Genomic DNA, 20,281 nt, shown 5'->3' with positions numbered 1-20,281 from the left:
GTCCACATATATGAGGAAATGTTCATAAAGTGCATGTCTATAGAAGCAGAGAGATCAGTTCAAGGACCGGAAGGCTTAATGCTGTTAAGAGGTCAATACAGTTTAAAGTTGTTTGCAGATTCAAGGCAATCCCTATTGAAATTCCAAGGACCCTGAGAGTTTTAAGCAGGGGGAGTGTCAGGAGCTGATTTACCTTTTGAAAGAAACAGTGTAGCTGCCAGGTGGAATATGGAGAATAGGGGGCAGGAGTGGAGCGAGGAGACTAGAAAGGGAGAGCATCTCAGAATTTCCCAGGCATTTCTACAGAGACTGATACAGATAGACAGTAAGACTATTTGTATAGCAATTTTGGGTGAGAAAAATGAGGCTGCTTAGTCAAGGGCAAACAGCCTGGGCACTCAGACTACTCCAGACCCCTGATATGCCCCAAAGCCTGAGGTAATCCATATCCTGGCATATCTGAGAGCTGGTCCTGGCCCACAGGCACTTTGGTAGGCAAGCTCTGAGAATACTGGAGAAGAGAATTTAGTCTAGCATCCAGCTGAAACCCTTTCAAACAATAAATAGAGAAGACGTTTGCAAAAGAGATTGAGAGAAAGTACATCCAGCAGTGTAGTGGGAAAACCAAGAATATGTGAAGAGCTGAGAGTAGACCTTGTTCTTTGATTTCTCAACAGGTCCTGAGCACCCTTGATGAGTCTGACCTTGGTGCATGTGCTAAATCTATAACGGGAGGCACTGAGGCTGGACCTCAGCGTGAGGGGCTGTGCCTAAGAGCAGTAAGTGGTGCAGCATAGCCCCTGGTGAGCAGGTTAATCCTCAGAAGAAAAAAGTTGTTCCTCAAGGTTTGGAGTTAAGAAAGACAGGGAGTGACTTCCTCCCAGAATGGGCTTTATGGCTTCTCTTACCAACCCCTCCTGTCCTGACTCACTTTTCCTCCTCTTCCATTTCCCAGCTCCCCAGCAGCGCATTCAGTCTCCCTGACTTGCTACTTTCCGCTCCTGGTGGCTGCTGCTCCGAGTGGTGAAAAAGCAGGCTAAGCAGGCACCCTTGGGACTGGGTCCAACCTCCCAGAACCTGGGTGTGTCCCCATCAAGAAGGTTTGACTAGAACCTTAAATTCTAGGGTTGGAAGCTGGAAGTACCGGAGAGTGACAAATAATTATGGAAAATCATGGTGAGTGAAAGGTTTAGGAGGAAAACAAAAAGACAGACAGAGAAGGACAAAGATTAAGTGACAGGAAGAGAAAAAGAGACAATGAGGAAGAGCATAAGAGACAGAAACAGATAGAGCCTCAGAAAGAGAGAGAGAATGAGAAGATGACGGAGAGACAGGGAAAGTCTGAAAAGAGGGAAATAGAGACAGAGATGGAGAGCAAGAGAGAAAGTGACTAAAAGCGACACAGAGACCAAAAAGGAGAGACAGAAACACAACAGTGGAGGGAACTAAGGGCGGAGCAGGCAAGAGAGGAGACTAGAGAGATTCTGACTGAGAGACAAGGACAGAGACACAGACAAAGAGAAATAAAGAGAAACAGGCTAAGACATAGGAAGACAGAAACGAAGATATTCAGAGAAACAGGAGGAGGTGGAGAGACAATTGGGGACAGAGACAAATTAGACAGGAAAATGGAGGGATGGGGGGGTCGCAGGGGAGAAAGTGAGAAGCAGAGACAGGTCAGGCCCTGAGGTCCAGAGAGAGACCAGCCCAGAAACTGAGCAGAATTTGAGCCAGAAGCTGATTTCCCAGGGGTTGGAGGTGGGCACAAAGAGCCATATTTCTTCGACATTTGATATTTAAAACAACAGTATTCACAACAAGAATAATCACCATTTTTATTTGCACAGCTCTGTGGGGTTTTTCTTTATCTTTTCTTTATTAAAAATTTTTTTTTATTACTCAATGAATTTATCACATCTGTAGTTGTATAATGATCATCACAATCCAATTTCACAGGATTTCCATCCCACAACCCCAGCCATCCCCCCACGCCCCCATTTTATTTTATTTTATTTTTTATATAACTTTGTAACAAAGCGCTTTTAGTTAGGCATGAGGATGTTTGCAGGCACAAGTCAGTTTTCTGCAGAACAAAAGCTAAATCCGAATTCCTGGAATTTTCCTCTTTCAAAACAAGCTGCTTTCTCATGTGCAATAAACGTATACATCCAGGACTGGGGTGGCCCCGCAGGGAGTGGCGAGGGTGTGGGGCTCAGACCTCACCTTTAACCTGGCTTTCCTTTGCCAGCCGGAGCCAGGTCTGTAGCTGCAGGAAGATGTTCTGTGGAGGGGGGAGAATTTGGAAAGTCAGACCCCAGCATTAGCAGAGAGCAGGAACATGCAAATTTGTATGCAAATGACAATGCAAATCACTTCTCTCTTACCTGGCGTGCCAGGCGGAGGCTGGGGGAGTCTGAGGGCTTCTCAGGTGCCATGTCCAAGCAATGAGAGGCATCGGGGATAAGAATGGCTGACTCTGAGGGTCCCAAGGCCTGTGTGACGCTTAGCACATGCCAGGGGTCCATGTCCCCTAGAAAGAAAGGAGAGAATGGTGTATTGAGCTGGGACTAGGGGAACACTAAGGAGTTGTGTTCTGATGGCATACTCACCATTAACAAAAAGCACTTGGGTGGCCCCTGGGGTCTGGCCACCATAGTAGGAGTTGGTCCGGGCCACAGCCTGGGCTATCGATGAGGTTGAAAGCCCAAACACCTGCTCACATAGCTCTAGGTGGGAGGGCAGTGCTGGAAGCTGGGAGAAAGGGCATCCAGGGTCCTCACAGGTGACAACTGCGGAGAGGTATCCATACATAAGTGGGGTATAGAGCCAGACACCTACCTCTTAACAATCAATTACAGATCTCTCCCCAGGGATGACCAAGACAGTTCCAGACCCCCCTTTCTATGAGTTCATGGTCCTGTCAGAGACACACTCATTCCCAGACAGTGATGGCCCAGAATGATCAGGGCTGTGATGGAAAAAGGCCTGGGGCAGGGATGGGGGAGCTCAGCAGGAGCATGATGGGCTCAGGGACAGCATCCTGCAAGGGATGAGACCTTGAGGAATTAGCAGGAATGAGGCAAAGAGAGAAAAGAGGAACTAGCATGTGCAGAGGGCTAGAGGTAAGAGGAAGCCTGGAGTGCTGAGAGCATGGATTGGACCATGTCTCCCCTGCTTAAAATCCACAGATCCCCTCTGCTTTCAGGGTAAATTAACTTCTCAGCTTCACATTAATTCACTCCTTCCTTCACCATTTATTTTAGTGCCTACCCCGTATTCAGGTATAGGTTGAGCAACATACCAGGAACACAGTGGCAACCAATACAGCCCCACGTTTGTTGTCACAGGACTCACAGTTCAAGGGGAAGCGAGGCAATAAGAAAGTGGGATGAGGAGTTCCTGTTGTGGCTCAGTGGTTAACAAAACTTTCTGCTTTAAGCCATAGCTGTGCTGCTTTCAAGGAACGTGAGCAAATTTTTGAGGTTAACTCTGGGGTCAGGGAGCCAGCCTTAGCAAATAAAAATACAGGATGCCCAGTTAAATTTGAATTTCAGATAAACAAAAAAAGTACTTTTTTTAGTGTAAATATGTCCCCTGCAATATTAAGGATCTGCTGATACTAAAAAAAAAAAAAAGGTTTATCTGAAACTCAGATTTCAATGGGCATCGCGTATTTTATTTCATTGGCCACACTCACAGCATGCAGAAGTTCCTGTGCCAGGGATCAAACCCAGGCCACAAGCTGAAGCAGAGACAACCCTGGATCCTTAACCCACTGAGCAACCAGGGAACTCCTTTTCTGTATTTTATTTGGCAACCCTATTCTAAGGTCACCGAGGAGTCATGGAAGTATTTTGAATGGGGAAGGACAAGGCTGTATTTAGGGAGGTTTCTCTGGACCCTGTGAGGAAGTTGCATTGTATGAGTGAAGTGAGGGCCTGGAGATCAGAGAAGAGGCTGGGTCAGGGATCCAGGGAGGAGAGCATGGGGGCCTCTAACAGAACAGAAGACATGGGAAGAGAAAGGGGTTGGGTGAACTGCAGCGTTGTCCAGGATGAAGAGAGGGCAAGACTCAGGGATTGACAGACTACGAGGATGATGAGAAGGAGGCATGCAACCGCACTGTGAGGGTTTCTGGACTGGTAACTGAAGAGGGCAGGCCATTCCTGAGACAGGGACATAAAGAAGAGCAGATTGAAGGACTAAGTGTGTGAGGTGTGAGTGAGAGGTTACGTGAGGGCCTAACACACACAGACACTCCAAGATGGCGGCTCACCCTCCAGCCCAAGACCTGAACGTTAAACAAGGCCCACCAGGCAGGCTACTTTTCCTATGGAAATGAAAATGACCACCTGTGAGATGGCTTGTCTGGGTACAGAATGTATGTTTTGGGGGTGAGGGTTGGGCCAGTCACTCACAGTAGCCAAACTCGGTGCAGGTCTGGTACAACCATTGTCGTTCGCCCAAGCCGGACACTTGGGGTTCTGTAACCCTCAGCTGTGCCACGGTCTCTGCTCGAGAAAAGCTTAAACACTTCTGGCCCAGGCTGTGTGTGACAACCTAAGGGACAATATACATACATACATCAACATATACATTTCTCCCTTCCCCACAGCAAGCGAGGGCCTGGAGGCATAGGTCCCTACAGGTTAAAGGTCAGAAGTAAGAGTTCCTGAGTTCTCCTGGGAGTCAGTGGTCAGAGGTGGAAGGGACCTAGATCCATGCAGGTTAGAGGTACTAGATGACTAGGAACTTCTTACCCGTGAGATCTTGGGCCTATGATAACATCTTAATCTCAGTTTCCTCATCTGTGAGTGGTTATAATGATAATTGTGAGACCGCAATGAAATAATAAATGTGAAGTGCATCACACAACACTTGGGGCAAACAGTGCTGGAAAAGTGACAGCTGGATTGTAACTGTTGATTCTGAGGCTGGGGTCCTGGTTTCAGAACCGTGTCCCCAGCACTACCGTTTTCCAGCCATTCTATAAATACTGAGAAGTTGCTGTGTGCCAGACACTGTTGCAAGCCCCAGGAAGAGGACAGAACAAGGAAGGCAAATGACGTTGGCAAGCATAGTCTCTAACATTTGCAATAGGGAGTGCCAGGTTTCCTGCTGAGTGCCTTCCATGCCGCTACTTCATCTCACCTCCGAGGTCTCTACATACCAATTTTACAGATGAGAAAATTAAGGCTCAGAGGGGTTTAGGCTTGCCCAAGATCTCGCAGCGGAGGTGGAGCAGGAACCCTTGTCTTAATGACTCTTGGCACTGCTGCAGGGTGCTCACCTGCACTGCCCGATGAAGCCCAAGATAGGGCGCAGGGCTGCTGCGGTTGTCCCGGTCCCCGAGGAGGAGTCCACAGAGCTGTCGCACGCTCAGCGGCGCTCCCACTTGCCCGTCGTACTGCACCGCGCCTCCCACGAGTGCCTGCAACGTCCCCAGCAGCTCCTCCCGGTCCGCAGCGCGCCTCAGGGACCCACAGGCGCCCAGCTCCGCCTGCAGCGCTGCCAGAGCAGCCCCGCCCGCGCGCAGCCGCCGCTCCACCTCCGCGAAGGCTGAGGACACAGCGGCGCGGCACTGCGGGAAGCGAGAGGCAGCCTAGGCGAAGACTCGGGCCCGTGCCCAGGCCTTTTCTCTTCCTCGACTCGCATCCTCTCTAGGCTCTCCACTTTGCCGGAGCCGGATCCATCCCCCGGCTGTGGAAACCCCGCGCCGGACCGAGGCCCCGCCCACTTCCGACTCCTCCTCCGGGTCGTCCTCCCAGGCCCCGCCCCACTCCGAGACAGGCTCCAGATAGGGTCGTCCGTCCTCAGGCCCCGCCCCCTACCGGCTTCCTGATACCTGGACCCAAGTTCAGCTCCCGCCTTCTTCCCAAAGTCGCCCACCTCTTGATGTTCCCAACTCCCTCACATTCCGCCATCTGTAGGCTTCGCCCCTTTTCTCTGCCCTTTATCCTCAAGATCTCTCTCCCTCTCCGCTCGGGATTGGGCCCCACCCCCTACCTCCGGGGATCCTCCAATCGCAGTGTTCATTAGGCTTTTGGACACCACCTAAAGTCCGACCGTAGGACATGATAAGGTGACTCCGACCACCCAGGCCCTCCTTTACACACACCTGCTCCCGACCCGCTGCCCTCAGTCCTTACATCATTATACTCGGAGAAATCCAGTACAGCCCGCACGGGAGCGGAAGAGGCGACGGAGGCGAAAATGAGATGGGGAAACTGAAGGAGTAAAAGTTGTCAGCCTGGATGCCAACGGACTGGGATTCCATATCTTCCCGCCCCTGTGTCCCTCACTCACTGTGTGATCTTAAGCAAGTCCCTACCTTCTATACTCTTGTGAAAGGCACATTTGCAGCAAGCTCTTCTGGGGGAAAGGAAGGTGTGGGAGGAGGGAGTGTGGTGGGCAGGTACTTAAACTGTCTGAGTTGGTGACCTCTGGAGTCCAAGTTCCCTCTTTCCAGCCCACCCAGAGGAGTCCTGGCACCTTCAGCCTGGCCCAGGCAGCCAGGGAACCAGCATAGGAGCCTCCGAAGCAGATCCAGGGACTGGAGGAGGAGACGTTGAAGAGGCGGGTGAGTGCAAGGCGGGCAGAGACCACATCGGCCAGCCTAGTGTCAGAGGGGAGGCTGGGTCAGTCCTCATCACGGGGAATCTCTGAAGATTCCCTCCTGTACAGGCAAGGATTCAGAGACAAGAATGGGGGGAGTTTGGCCAAAAGTTGGGGTTCTTTTACCCTAAGGCATTTTGGAGGACTCCCCGTGCCTGCATACTCATTTCCACATGGACGCCCATCTGGAAAGCCTCCACCCTTCTCTTCCAGACTAGGTGGGAGAGGAAAAAACTCCAAGGCAGTCTAGGTGCAAACCTAAACTAAACTATAGAAGGGATTGGAGACAGTCAAGAAGAGCTACTCAGGAAGAGGAGGGGACCTAGGCTGGATAGTTTAGAAGGTATTGGGGAGGAGAAGACGCTATTAGAAAGAAAGAGAGAGATTGGAATATGCCTGGCAATCTCTTTTCTAAAATCCCAGGTGCTTTCTCTCCTCCCTAACCTTTCCAAAACAGTTTAAGTTAAGTTAGTGCCATCCTACTGCAATTAGAAGCTGGTTTAGTCTGTGAAAGAGTAAGAGACAGAGAGGAACGTAGAGGCAAAGAGATAGATGGAGACACACAGAGATGGAGAGAAGAGTGAGACAGAAAGGCAAAGAGACTGATTACAGACAGATACCGAGAGAGAGACATCAAGTAGCAATAAGAGAGGGATAAGACTTGCAGGAAACAACAAAGCAGGTGAGGCGGGAACAAAAGAGCAGGGTTTGGTAAGGGGAGTAGGATGCCCAGAAGGAGATGAGAGAGGGAGCCGTGCAAATACCTGGGGAAACTCACTCCTTGCAGAGGGAGGTGTTCAAAGGCTCAAGGCAGCAATGTGCCTAAATGTCTGGAGAAGGGCAAGGACCTCAGTGTAGCTGGAACCCAGTGAATATGAGAAAGAGGACAGAGAGTTCAGTGGGGAATCAGAGCCAATCAGACCTCATGGCCACTTTAAAGATTTTGTCTTTACTCTGAGTGAGATGAGAGCTATGTAAGAGATTTGAGTTAGAAGAGAGGTGATACTGTTTATGCTCTAATGACCACTCTGGCTTCATCTGGAGAATAGACTGAAGGGCTCAAGGGCAGAAACAGGTAGACCAGTGAGGAGGCTGTGTCATCCAGGGAAGAGATTCAGGTGGTCTGAACCAGTAGGCAAAGACAGCAAAATATAAGAATACAATGTAAAAAAAAAGAAAAAAACAAAGATGGTGAAGGAGAAAGAAGATCCAAAGATGGAAAAAGAAAGCATAAGACACTGAAAGACAAAGAAGACAACATTGGACTAGAGACTCAGAGGTCAACTCTGGGCAATGCAGGAGAGAGACACAGTTGTAGAGATGCAAAAACACAGACATCCCATATCCCCAAACACTTTCCCTACCCCCAACTCACGCATGGCGACTGGACAGGAAGCGGAGCTTGGCCATGTCCAGCCCTTCAGCAGGTATACTCAGGCCATAAAATCTATGTTCCAGGCCTATCACCAGGGCTCCCCAGACTGGGGCCAGTGATGCGGGGTGCCCTGTGAAGGGTCCAAAGTGGGTATATGTGAGGTGCGTGTCAGCTCTTGCAAACCTCAGGTCTCAGAGCACTGCAGTATTCAACTCCCCTTCCTGGTACCACCCGCTTCCCAGCTCTGTCCTTCTCCATACCTGCTTCTTACCTCTCATTACTGAGCCAGGTCCAAGGCTGCCTTCACCCCCTAGATGCAGGAATACAGGTCCATCCTGGCTGGTCCAATATTGGTCATTTACCCAATACCGCTAAGAGGTGGGATGAAGAAGAAGAAATGGGATTTACAGAGTTCTGAACTGTTCTTTTTTTTTTTCTTTGTCTTTTTGCCTTTTCTAGGGTCACTCCTGTGGCATAGAGGTTCCTAGGCAAGGGGTTTAGTAGGATCTGCAGTGCTGAAGTTGCTGGCCTACACCAGAGCCACAGCAACGCCAGATCTGAGTCAACTCTGCGACCCACACCACAACTCACAGCAACGCCAGATCCTTAACCCACTGAGCAAGGTCAGGGATCGAACCAGCAATCTCATGGTTCCTAGCCGGATTCGTTTCTGCTGTGCCATGATGGGAACTCCTATCCTGTTCTTTATACCCTATTTGTTCTAGTCTCTCTCTTTAGTGGATCTTTGTAGTATCTGAAATAGGCTTGTTTTATTTGTGTTCATTTCTTCCCTATTTGTCTCCTTATCTAGAAAATAAAATTGACAAGAGCAGATATTTTTGTCAACTTTCCCACTCATATCAAGAATAGTGGCTAGCACATTGTAGGCACTTGCTATATATTGAAATAATAATTATAAAATAACAAATGAATTACAGATAGATCTAGGAATGGGGCCAATGTGAGATGACCTGTGGAGACTGGATAGAGTAGGTGTGAAAAATGGTAAATTTGTTCATTCATTCCGTAGAATCTTCAAGTGCGTATTGTGAGCCTGGTCTGGTTCCAAAGCTGGTCCAAATTTTTGCTCTATACTGAGATCTGTTGGCGGGTTTAGAGTTTCCTTTGAAGGGCAGAGAGAAGGTGGAATTGAGGGCAGTAAGGGAGTGAGCATGAATGACAGGGAAAAGGGAAGAATGAAGGACAGGACCCGAGGCACAAACAAGTGGGAGGCTGAAGAAAGAGAGAGAAGACGAGGGGGAGAGGGCAAATCCCAGAAACAGAGGGGTTGGGCTAAAGGACCATAAGGCACACTGGCAGCAGGCATCAGACAAGACTGACGGACAGAGAGATGGGAAGACAGAGGGGTGGAGGTAGGAATGGAAAGGAGAGACTGAGGGGCAGAAAAGGGAGATGGAGGAGGGGGCAGGGTAGGCAGCAGACTCCCCTCCTCCTGGTCTCACCTGCAGGAAAGACTGTCTGTCAGATGCATTGAACGGGTCCAGTGGCTGCTCCAGCCACCCCTCTTTCGGGGGGGCCACAGCACCTGAGCCCAGGCTCAGGCTCGAGCCCAAGCCAGCGCTCTCCTGAAACAACTGAATGTGCTCACTGAGGCGCCTAAGGAGGGAAGCTGTGGGACACAGAGGGGAAGGAGTCAGGCCAGGCCCCCTAGGAAGGCCCTGCCTGACGCTCAGGATCCTCCTACCTGGAGCCGAGGCCCCCCAGAGGGAAACCAGGAAGAGAGAGCCCAGCCATGGGACAGGCCTGGCAGCCATGTTGTCCAGTCCTCTGTGCAGCTTCTTTAGGAGTGATGTTCTTCCCACTCACTGAGGACTTCATTTAATGGCCCCGGGGGCCTCGTCTTTAAATGTATAGTGAAGAAGAGCTCGGGTTTCTTATCAGATGCCTGTCCTGGGACAAGTCAAGCTTGTTTGGGAAGCACTGAAGCAGGGCAGGGACGCCCAGAGTCTGTGTATAGGCACCTGCCGGTGTGGCCCCTGGAAATATCCAATTACTTCTCTCTCTACTGCTGACTTTTTCCTCTCTGGCCCCTTGATCTTCCTTCCCTCTGGCCATCGGTCTCCCTCCCTGTGCCTCAGTCCCCCATCTCTGTCCTTCAGTCTCCACCTCTCTCTACTTCAGGACCCTCTCTGGCCTTCTTCTCTCTTTCCCTTGAGCATATCTTCAGGCCCCCTCAAGGGTCCCAACCCTCAGTCTGTCCCTCTCTTTGTTTCTTTGTAGGGGTGTGGAAAAGGGAATAGGGAGCTTGACAAGAGTGAAGCCATCTTGCTGCCACCATCCATCTTGGTGAACTTAAGGTGACTCACATGAGGGCTCTGAGAAAAACAAAGTCATTAGGACTTGAGAAACGCCAGGCCCCTATTGTTCTAGAGAAATTCAAAAGTAGCTAGATTGTACTTGAGGTTAATCATTAAAGTAATAATATAAGGCATTCTGTACAGCGATACATCTTTCTGTATCCTGCATGTAACTGAACATAGCATGTTAGACACGTAAGCAAGCACTGTCAATGTATCTCCCCCTTTCTGTTTGGGGTCCATGATTGGGAAGTGATTCCCTGTGGACCCGCTGGTGTAATAAAGCTCTTCTCCATCTTCCTTGAGTGTCCTCTGAGGTGATTTCTGGGAATTCCACAACATCTTTAGTTCCCCATTTCTCTTTCAATTTTCTCTCTACGTCAGTCTCTGTATCTTTCAGTCTTGCCTTGTTTGTTTTCCAGTCTCCTCCTTTTTCTGCTCCTCATCAGAAATCCCCCACCCCTCTGACCCACAATCTCACCACTGTCCATAGAGTTCCCATAACACTTGGAATGGTTCAAGCTTGCTCCTGCCTCAGAATGCCTGCTCTTGCTATTCTCACTCTTTGGATTACTCTCTTTCCATAAATCCTCATAAATCTCTCTCACACACCTCAATCAGCTCTCTATTCAAAGGCTGGAAAGTTCTTCCATGTTCATCTTTTAAAAATTGTTAAACTTGTGGCTCTCCTTTATTCTTTACTCTTCATAACGACGTATCGCTTTCAGAAATACACACGTTTTATGGTTCAGAATCTGTCTTCCAGACTAGAAAGTAAGCTCCATGAGGCTATGGATTTTCATTTCTTTTGTCCATTGCTAAATGCCTGGTTCCTACAACAGAGTACATAGTGGGCAATCAATAAATGTTGAGTAAATGAATAATCTATCAGCTAGTATTGCTGGTGCTACTCAGAATCTGACAACTTCTCACCATCTCCAGTGCTACCACCTTTTTCTGAGTCACCATCATCTCTGACTTGGGCTATTGCAGAAGCCTCTTTGTTTATTTCTATCTTCAAAATGAACTTTTTTTGGATTTTACTTTATTTTATTTTACTTTATTTTATTTTAGGGCCATCGGTGCAGCATATGGAAATTCCCAGGCTAGGGGTGGAATCAGAGTTGCAGCTGCCAGCCTACATCACAGCCATGGCAAAGTAGGAATCAAGCCTCCACTGCAACCTCCACTGCAGCTCCCAGCAACGTTGGATCCAGTCAGGTTGTTATAGCTGAGCCACAGCAGGAACTCCCAAAACAAACATTTTAAACTTCTGGACAATGCACCCTTTTTTTCATGGTTAAAGCAGACGTACAAGGTATGTTTGATAGGCCACAAGACAGGCAGTTCTAGTTAGTAAAAAGTTCACACCAAATTGGAGTTCCCACTGTGGTTGCAGTGAGTTGAGAATCTGACTGTAACACGTTGGGTTGCTGCGTAGTAATGAGTTCTGTCCCTACTGGCACAGTGGGTTAAAGGATCCAGCCACAGCTGCTGCTTGGATTCAATCTAATAAAAATTAGCATTATGTCCTCCCCCAAGTTAACTGTAATATACATAACTTTTGGTGCTGTTGCAAGAAACTAGTATATAGGAAGGGTAAAATAATTTCAAGCATAAAATTATTTTATATTATGACATGTTTGTGGGAAAGCGAAGTTCAAGAAGAAAACAATGGCCTAAGATTAAAGGCTATAACAAAGCACTCATTTATATATTAATTTTTCATAAATAATGATCATATCAGATTATTCAAAATTTGTGATCCATGTACTCAAGAGAGATGCAGCAGTTTCATTTTAAAATTGTCGATGATTATAATACAAAGAAAAGAAACCGATTATTTAATCTTAGGATGAAAATAAACTGGTTTTCAAAAAATGTGCCTGGGGCACAGAGATTTAAGATTTGGAGGAGGGCTATGGGTGATAAAATTTTGCAGGTTAAAAGTGCAACTCGGCCAAGGATAAAATGACTAAGCTCTGCTAATTATTCAGTGTTTGTTTGTATCTGGTTTTTATTGGGAGCAGCCTCCAAACCCAATGTTAAGAGGTCCCACTCAGACTAGATATTCCAACACGTATATTTGGATATTTGGAAATCTGAATATTTGGATTTCTGCATATTTTGAATATGCAGAATATTTGGAAATCTGCATAGCTGCCGGGGCACCTCAGAGCAAAGTGTTGGTGGCTAGCTGAGCTGAGCCACAGACATACTTTTTTTGCGTTCAGAATTGAAATCCAAGAACTTGAAAGTGGCCAGAAAATCTAGAGCTCTGGCCAGTGCCATTATCACTCCAGAAATGGTTGGGATCCCTCTTTTTGCTCAAAATGGCCTTAACCTACGTGGTCACAAAATTTGAGCTGACTGGGACATTGAGTTGCTGGGAAATGGTCCAGGAGGAAGAGCTGTCTGTCCAGGATCTCACACCTGCACCTACCAAACCTGCTTTTCATTGCGGTGTTTGTGTGTTTCGCGTCTGCAAAAATTGCGTGCCAAGCTTGGGAATTCGAGAACCCTTGCCCTGTGAGAGGCCCAGCGAGTGAGATCCAGGAGCCCAGAGGCGCCAGGTGGACGGGGAAGGGACGCGAAAAGCCTGGCTGAGAAGGAAGTTCTTTTTGAACATTTTTGTTCTTTTTTAGGAATTCTTTTTGGAGCCAGAGAATCAGGAAGTGGGAGGGAAAGTCCTTTTTGGCCGCCGGAGATCTCCCAAGTTGTCATTTGAAGGGGATCTTCCTTCCTCATCATTCCCCCCCCCCCACTCCATTAGTTAGAAGGCGAATTGATTGCTGTTGAAAATTAATTTCTGGAAAGAAGGAAAAAAAAAAAAAAGGAGGGGGACTTCCGTTGACATTCGACTTTCCCCTAAAGGACCCTTGCGGCTCAATTTTGAAGACTGGATATTTAGCAGAAAGGACTTTCTGTACACCTTTCCCTCATTCGTGAGATTCAGTGACTGGGAACCCATCACACTGTGCTGTCACTGCGGGGACCTGAGGAGGGAAGACAGCGCAGTCCTCGCCTCCATTTAGAAGAAACGCAGGCAGTTAATTGTCATAAAATCGCACATCGAAGCAGCAAACATCCACACCGCCAGCCGTTTTCAGGGGTTCTCAGGGCAGGGACAGCTCCCAGTGCTTAGGAACCCACACGCGGATCTGCAGAAATTTCCTTCCTTCCTAGTTTGGAGAGGAACCTCCACCCCGCGACCTGGGACCAAATCCACCAGCCCTCTCCTTCCAGTCCTCCTTGTGTAGAAAGAAGGAAGACGCTTGTGAATGTTTCTCTGTGTTTTCTCAGGGCAGGGTCGACGAGTTTGAGAAAGTCTTGTTTTCTACCTGAGCGGCGAGTCTTTTCTGCTGGAGGCAGTTTTCGCCTGGTCTTTTTCTGTACACTGGAGTGGAGAAAGGGGTAATGGATCAAGTAAAGAAGCTGGAAGAAACAATGTTACTCGGTCATAGTTAAAATTAGCTGAAGGAAAAAGTCTCCTTTGGAAAGAGGGGAAGAAAGATTTCCTTATTATTGTTGTTATTTTTAAATTCATTCTCTGTGTCTATGAGCTTGTTTTTTAGGTTCCACTTGTGAGATCATACCGTATTTCTCTTCCTCTGACTTATTTCACTTAGCAGAATGCCCTCAAGATCCATCCACATTGTCACAAATGGCAGGATTTCATTTGCTCTCTCTCTCTCTTTTTAAGATTTCATTCTCTCTTATGGCTGAATAATATTGGACTTTGTGTATATATCTATCACATTTTCACTTTATATATGTTGCACTATGTATGTCATATGTCATATCTGTACATTATATGTATATCACATTTTTTGTTTATATTCATCTGTTGATGGACACAAGTTTTTTCCATGTCTTGTCTATTGTAAATAATGCTGCAATGAACATAAGGGTACGTATGTATTTTTGACTTAGTATTTTCATTTTCTCAGTATATCCAGAAGTAGAATTGCTGGATCACATATGGTAGTTCTAATTTTAATTTTCTGAGGAACCCCGATACTGTCTTCCATGGTGGCCACACCAATTTGTGTTCCCATCAACAGCATACAAGTGTTCCTTTTTCTCCACATCCTCACCAACACTTGTTATTTCTTACCTTTTTGACAACTGATTTTCTATCAGGTATGAGGGGGTATCCCATTTTGGTTTTGATTTAGATTTCTCTAATGACTAGTGATGTTCAGCATCTTTTCATGTACCCATTGGCCATCCATATGTCTTCTTTGGAAAAATGTCTATTCACATCCTCTGCCCCTTATAAAATGTGCGTTTTTTTTTTTTGGCCATGGAGTTGTATGAGTTCTTTAATTATTTGGATATTAGCCCTTTATCAGATATATGACTTGCAAATACATTTTCCCATTCTATAGGTAAACTTTTCGTCTTGTTGATCGTTTCCTTTGCTATGCAGAAGCTTTTTAGTTTGACGAAGTCCCACTTATTTATTTATTCATTGCTTTCACTTTTGGTAACAGATTCAGAGAAGCATCACCAAGACTTAAGTCAAGGAGCTTACTGTCTTTGTTTTCTTTTAGTATTTTTATGGTTTTAGGGCTTACATTAAAGTATGTAATCCACTTTGAGTTAATCTTTGTGTGTGGTATAATACAATGGTCTACTTATATTCTTTTGCATAAGGCTGTCTGGTTTCCCCAACACCATTTATTAAAGAGACTGACCTTTCCTCATTGTATATTCTTGCTTCGTCTGTCATAAATTAATTGACCATATATATGTGGGTTTATTCCTAAACTCTATTCTGTTCCCTTAATCTATGTGTGTTTTTATGCCAATACCATACCGCTTTAATTACTATAGTTTAATATTAGAGTTAGAAATCAGGAAGCATGATGCCTTCGCTTTTGATCTTCTCTCTCAAGATTGCTCTGGCTATTTGGATTGTTTTGTGATTGTTTACAACTTTAGGATTGCTTGTTCTGTTCTGTGAAACAGGCCACTGAAATTTTAATAGACTGCACTGAGTCTGTAGATTGCTTTGTGCAGCGTGGCCATATTAACAATACTAATTCTTCTAATCCATTAACAAGGGATATCTTTCCATTTATTTGTGTCTTCTTCAATTTCTTTTATTAATATCTTATAGTTTTCAATAAATAGGTCTTTCACCTCCTTAAACTCATTCCTAGGAATTTTATTTTTTGATGCTACTGTAAATGGATTGTTTCTGATAGTTTGTTCTGATAGCTTGCAAAATGATTTTTGTGTGCTGACTTTGTATTTTACACCTTTATTCATTTGTCCGCTGCAACAGGTTTTTGATGGAGTCTTTAGGGTTTTCTATATGTAATATCTATATATACTTTTAAATATAATATATCATCTGCAAATAGTGATAGTTTTATTTCTCCCTTCCCAATTCATGTACATTTTATTTCTTTTTCTTGCTTAATTGCTCTGGCTGGGGCTCCAAATACTGTATTGAATAAAAGTGAGGAGAGTGGCATCCTCATCTTGTTCCTAATGTTAAAGGAAAAGCTTTCAGGTTATTATCATTGATTATGCTGCTAGCTGTGGGTCTGTCACACGTGATCTTTATTATGTTGAGGTATGCTCCCTCTATATCCATTTTGTTGAGAGTTTTAAAAAAGTTTCTTATAAATGGATGTTGAATTTGTCAAATGCCTTTTCGGCATGGATGTGGAGGATAATATGATTTTTATCCTTTATTTTGTCAATGCGACGTTGACTGATTTGCAGATGTTGAACCACCTCTGGAATAAATCACACTTGATATGTTTTGTGATCCTTTAAATACACTGTTGAATTTAGTTTCCCAACATTTTGTTGAGAACTTTTGAATTTATCTTTGGGATATTAGCCTGTAATTTTCTTTTTTAGTGGCATCTTTATCTGGGTTTGAAATAAGAATAATATTTGCCTGGTAAAACGTGTTTGGAAGTTTCTCCCTCTTCTACTTTTTGAATGAGTTTGAAAAAGATTGGTCTTAATTCTTTGAACGTTGAGTAGAGTTTGCCAGTGAAGCCATCTAGTCCTAGACATTTGTTTGTTTGGAGGTTTTTGATTACTAATTCAACTTCTTTGCCAGTAATAGATCTGTTCGGATTTTCTATTTCATCACGATTCAGTCTTGGTAGGTTGTATGTTTCTAAAAGCTATTTCTTCTGAGTTGTCCAATTTTTTGCTTTATCATTTAATTTTAAGCAGGCACCCAAATGTAAAACTATTATTTTACATCAAAAAGGGCACTCACTAAAAATAGTAACCGGCAGGCGGCCGGTTAGCTCAGTTGGTTAGAGCGTGGTGCTAATAACGCCAAGGTCGCGGGTTCGATCCCCGTACGGGCCAGAGCTGTTCCTTTTCTAATTCTTCCACTACTGAAGAATTTTGCTGCGCTCACGAATTGGAAATAATCTCGTAGACGTAAAATTGAGGTTAAATGCAGACTTCATTTGTTCTACAGTAGTGACACCTACCTTCCTTGCCACCCCACCTCCTACCCCGGTCCCCCGGGAAACAGAGAAATCAACTTCTGAGAAAATGGAATAAAGCCTTCAGATAGAAATTCTAGTAAAGAAAATGACGATACTAGATTACGGGTGGCATTGGAAGTGAGATGTATGTCTGATGGTCACTGACCATCTGAGTACTCCCGTTTCATCTCGTCCCATTCCCAGAACCAGTCCCCTGAGTTTCTGAGTCTCCGCGTGGCGATTAAGTGCTTCATCCACCTGATTGTCTCCTTCTACTTTGTACACTGCCTTTTCAACCCTCTTGAAAGAGATATTTCTTATTGTTAAACACACACACACACACACACACACACACACACACAAAACACAATTTAACACAATGCATATTTTCCTTTCTTTTCCCCCAACTCTCAATTATCACTTGGCTTCCACCAGAATTTCTGTCCAGGAGGATAATATATATATATATATATTTTTTTTCTCCTTCTGTATCTCCAGGACCAGCAGTTCTGAACACAAAGTAGGCATTAGATAAATATTCGTATGAAGTCTCACCATCAAAGTGTGTTTGCAAAGGTTGGGATTTTTTTTTTCTTTTTTCTTTTTGCCAAATCTGAGTAATACACCTATATAAAGGAACCAAAGCTCACCAAAGTCACCATTCATGACAAAACAATGTGGTTGTAAAGGCCACATTATTTTATAGAACACACAAACATTTTGAAAGTGAAAAACTAACAACAAACATAGAGAAAAAAAAGAAATTTCAGATTTTGATAAGGGGCCGTTTTCAAAGGATGATGAAACCACCACTCAATACTTGAAATATGTCAATATTCATTTAAAGATGGAACAATGTTGGTGAGGCATAGTCCCTCTGAAAGAGCTGATGGCTGACATTTTCTGGGAGGGGGCTCAGGGCAGGCTTTTGGAGGCTAAATAGGTTGACTTATACAGTGGAAGCGTGGTTACTTGGGAGAAACTGCCTTGTTTGATTGGCTCTCAAAGGTATGTTAATTGAAGTGAGTGCTTCCCTGCCTGGCTCACTTTCAGAAAACAGGTGTTTACAGTGATTGGTTGTCATCAAAAGTATATTCACAAAAAGATTATTATTGATAGACTAAACCAGTTTAAACTGGGGTCTGATAGGTACTTGCTATCATGGCTGCAGAACAATCCATCTTTTCCTAAATTTGCGAGTAGTATGTGTTCTCAACATTTTACTTTGGCATAAAGCAAATCATTTGTTTGAATATCCAAGTAATATATGATAAAAATATTACTTTTATTGATTTTTAATGACCTTTATTAATTTTTTAATGAACTTGAGGATATTATTCTAAGTGAAATAAATAAGAAAAAGGCAAATACTGTATGATCTCACTTGCATGTGGAATACAAAAAGAAAAACAAAATCAAAATCAAGTTCATAGACACAGAGAACAGACTGGTGGTTGTCCAATGTGGGGGATGGAAGATGGACTAAATAAATAAATAGGGTCAAAATGAACAAATTCCCAGTTACAAAATAAATAAGCCATAAAGATGTAAGATACATCATGGTTAATAATAATGTATTGAATATTTGAAAGTTGTTAAGAGAAGGGATCCTAAGATTTTTCATCACAAGAAAAAAAATAGGTAAAAATATATGGTGACAGATGTTAACTGGACTTAGCGTGGTGATCATTTTGCAATATATATATATATATATATATTGACTATATTTGATTATACCTGAAACTAATATATGGCTGTATGTCAACACTTCAATAAAAAATATTGACCAAAAAAGAATCACAATAATAGAATAAAAACTCTTGTGTATGTCAATGCATGAGGACTCCTTTCTCTGATATGCCCTTTCTTGCACCGCCAATGCAGCTCTGTCTGACTCAGGCACCAACAGGCCTGGATTTCCCTCAGTATGCAAAGACAAGAATCTCTCAGGCCATGTCTTTGCTCACTAGCATGAGAGTATCTAAAAGGCCAGAGTGAGAATTTGGTGCTGGATGGATTAATGAAGTGAGTGACACATTCCTTTCTCCTGGTTTTATCAGGCAATGGAAGACATAAGCTTTTGAACTTGGTAAGCATTCTGCATTGCCAACAAGGGCTGGGCCCCTGCATCAATGGTTTTAAGATTGAGGATAGTTGCCCTTGGACTTTTTGTTTTTGTATGGTACAGCTGACCCAACCCTCTGGTATTATATCATTTAATCATATGGAACACAGAACTTGCAACTGTAAGGGACTTGACCAACCCAAAATTTGGTATGGTAGAGGGGTTCCAGGAACCAATTTTGGCAGATGCCAAAAACTAATGACTGCGTTTATTTATTTTGGTGGGTGGCAATGGGTGTTTTGTGATTTTTGAAACTTAATTCTATTCCACATGCTACTTCAGGATTTAATTTCATCTCTGGTTCCAGAAGGCTTCACAGATTTTCAACACAACAGTACTCTTCGAATACCCATCTGGAACCCACTACCACATCCCTGAAGTGTCTGGCAAATGTCTTACTGACTTGGTAGATTATGTGTATCTGACTCAGTCCTTAGCACATATTAGGTACTTAGGAAAGAAATTTCATTAGTGGATAGTTAGAATTCTAGGTTAAAATACTTCCTTTTAAAAAGCAGTGTCCCATATTCAAATTCCAAGGTCCACATGATTGCACCAGGTTTTTTCAAACATATTTCAAGAGGAACTTGTCTGGTTCTAAACCTGAAGCCCATACCTGGGCAATCAGATTCAATGGGTTTGGAATGGGGCTTAAATTCAGCAGGCAAAACATTTGTTCTCTAAGGTAGGTACCACCTTTGTAAAGTTATGAGACATGGTTCATGAGGCTGCATTCTCCTTACCTCTATTACTCCTCTTGCTTTTCAGATCCACTAAAAGAAGTGCCTTCTCTTGAGCATAAGTGGTGACAAAGTGAGTTGGGTCTGCAAAAGTGAATATGTATTCCTGTAGCATCATGTGTTTTTTTGGTCATAGCAGTCCTCATTTTAATGCAAGTCCATAAAATCGGAGAAGGCTCAGTATTTCCCTAATCCTGGTTAAACTAATTAAACAAACTACTGATTATTAAACTAATAAACTATGAAAATAAGTTTTTTCATTAGTTTTTTTCCAAGAAGAATTACAAGAATTTTTTTTTCCTCTTTCTAAAGTTTGGTCCCAGATTTTGGTGGTGTAAAATTATTCATAATCTTTTAGGGACTAACGCAATCTTTCAGGGGCTAGCAAATCTAAGTAATTTTAATCCACTAATACTTAACATGTAAGCTCTGGAGCCCACCACCGGGATGGCCGAGTGGTTAAGGCGTTGGACTTAAGATCCAATGGACAAGTGTCCGCGTGGGTTCGAACCCCACTCCCGGTACGGCTGCTTTTATCAGCAGACTCCCGCTTATCAAACCTCTTCTCAGAAAATGTAAGTTCCTCATCCAAAATTGGAAAAGAGTCTAGTGCACAGTTTGTTGTAAGTTTCTTT

The 20,281-nt window shown here is 44.4% G+C and overlaps 1 protein-coding gene and 2 non-coding genes across 3 annotated transcripts; 2 read left to right on the top strand and 1 right to left on the bottom strand.

Annotated features, from left to right (window-relative positions):
- Positions 1-1,810: 1,810 nt before the first annotated feature.
- PRSS16 (serine protease 16) lies at positions 1,811-9,831 on the bottom strand. Its single transcript, XM_047796850.1, has 12 exons — positions 9,696-9,831; positions 9,454-9,620; positions 8,262-8,361; positions 7,991-8,120; positions 6,493-6,616; positions 6,150-6,227; positions 6,007-6,054; positions 5,291-5,581; positions 4,419-4,560; positions 2,610-2,789; positions 2,385-2,530; positions 1,811-2,281 (listed from the first exon to the last, which is right to left on the bottom strand). Exons 1-12 carry the CDS (start codon positions 9,763-9,765, stop codon positions 2,213-2,215), a joined length of 1,545 nt encoding a protein of 514 aa, XP_047652806.1. The 5' UTR covers positions 9,766-9,831; the 3' UTR covers positions 1,811-2,212.
- Positions 9,832-16,582: 6,751 nt separating this feature from the next.
- Positions 16,583-16,656, top strand: TRNAI-AAU (transfer RNA isoleucine (anticodon AAU)). The gene has a single exon. It is a non-coding gene; the product is annotated as a tRNA-Ile (tRNA).
- Positions 16,657-20,087: 3,431 nt separating this feature from the next.
- On the top strand, positions 20,088-20,170 carry TRNAL-UAA (transfer RNA leucine (anticodon UAA)). The gene has a single exon. It is a non-coding gene; the product is annotated as a tRNA-Leu (tRNA).
- The last annotated feature ends 111 nt before the right edge of the window (positions 20,171-20,281 follow it).

This window comes from Phacochoerus africanus, chromosome 9 (genome assembly GCF_016906955.1).
Source record: "Phacochoerus africanus isolate WHEZ1 chromosome 9, ROS_Pafr_v1, whole genome shotgun sequence".
In the NCBI taxonomy this organism is placed as follows: domain Eukaryota; kingdom Metazoa; phylum Chordata; class Mammalia; order Artiodactyla; family Suidae; genus Phacochoerus; species Phacochoerus africanus.
Note: the sequence above shows the minus strand (reverse complement) of the source record. Positions and strands in the feature narration are given on the sequence as shown.

What these genes read in the sequence shown, in the direction of transcription:
- PRSS16 (XM_047796850.1), bottom strand. Translation starts at nt 9,765, where the DNA reads ATGGCTGCCAGGCCTGTCCCATGGCTGGGCTCTCTCTTCCTGGTTTCC. An exon ending in ATTTCTCCGAGTATAATGAT is followed by an intron (nt 6,055 to 6,149) that starts GTAAGGACTGAG and finishes GTCGGACTTTAG; the next exon opens with GTGGTGTCCAAAAGCCTAAT. An exon ending in GGCTTCATCGGGCAGTGCAG is followed by an intron (nt 4,561 to 5,290) that starts GTGAGCACCCTG and finishes ATTGTCCCTTAG; the next exon opens with GTTGTCACACACAGCCTGGG.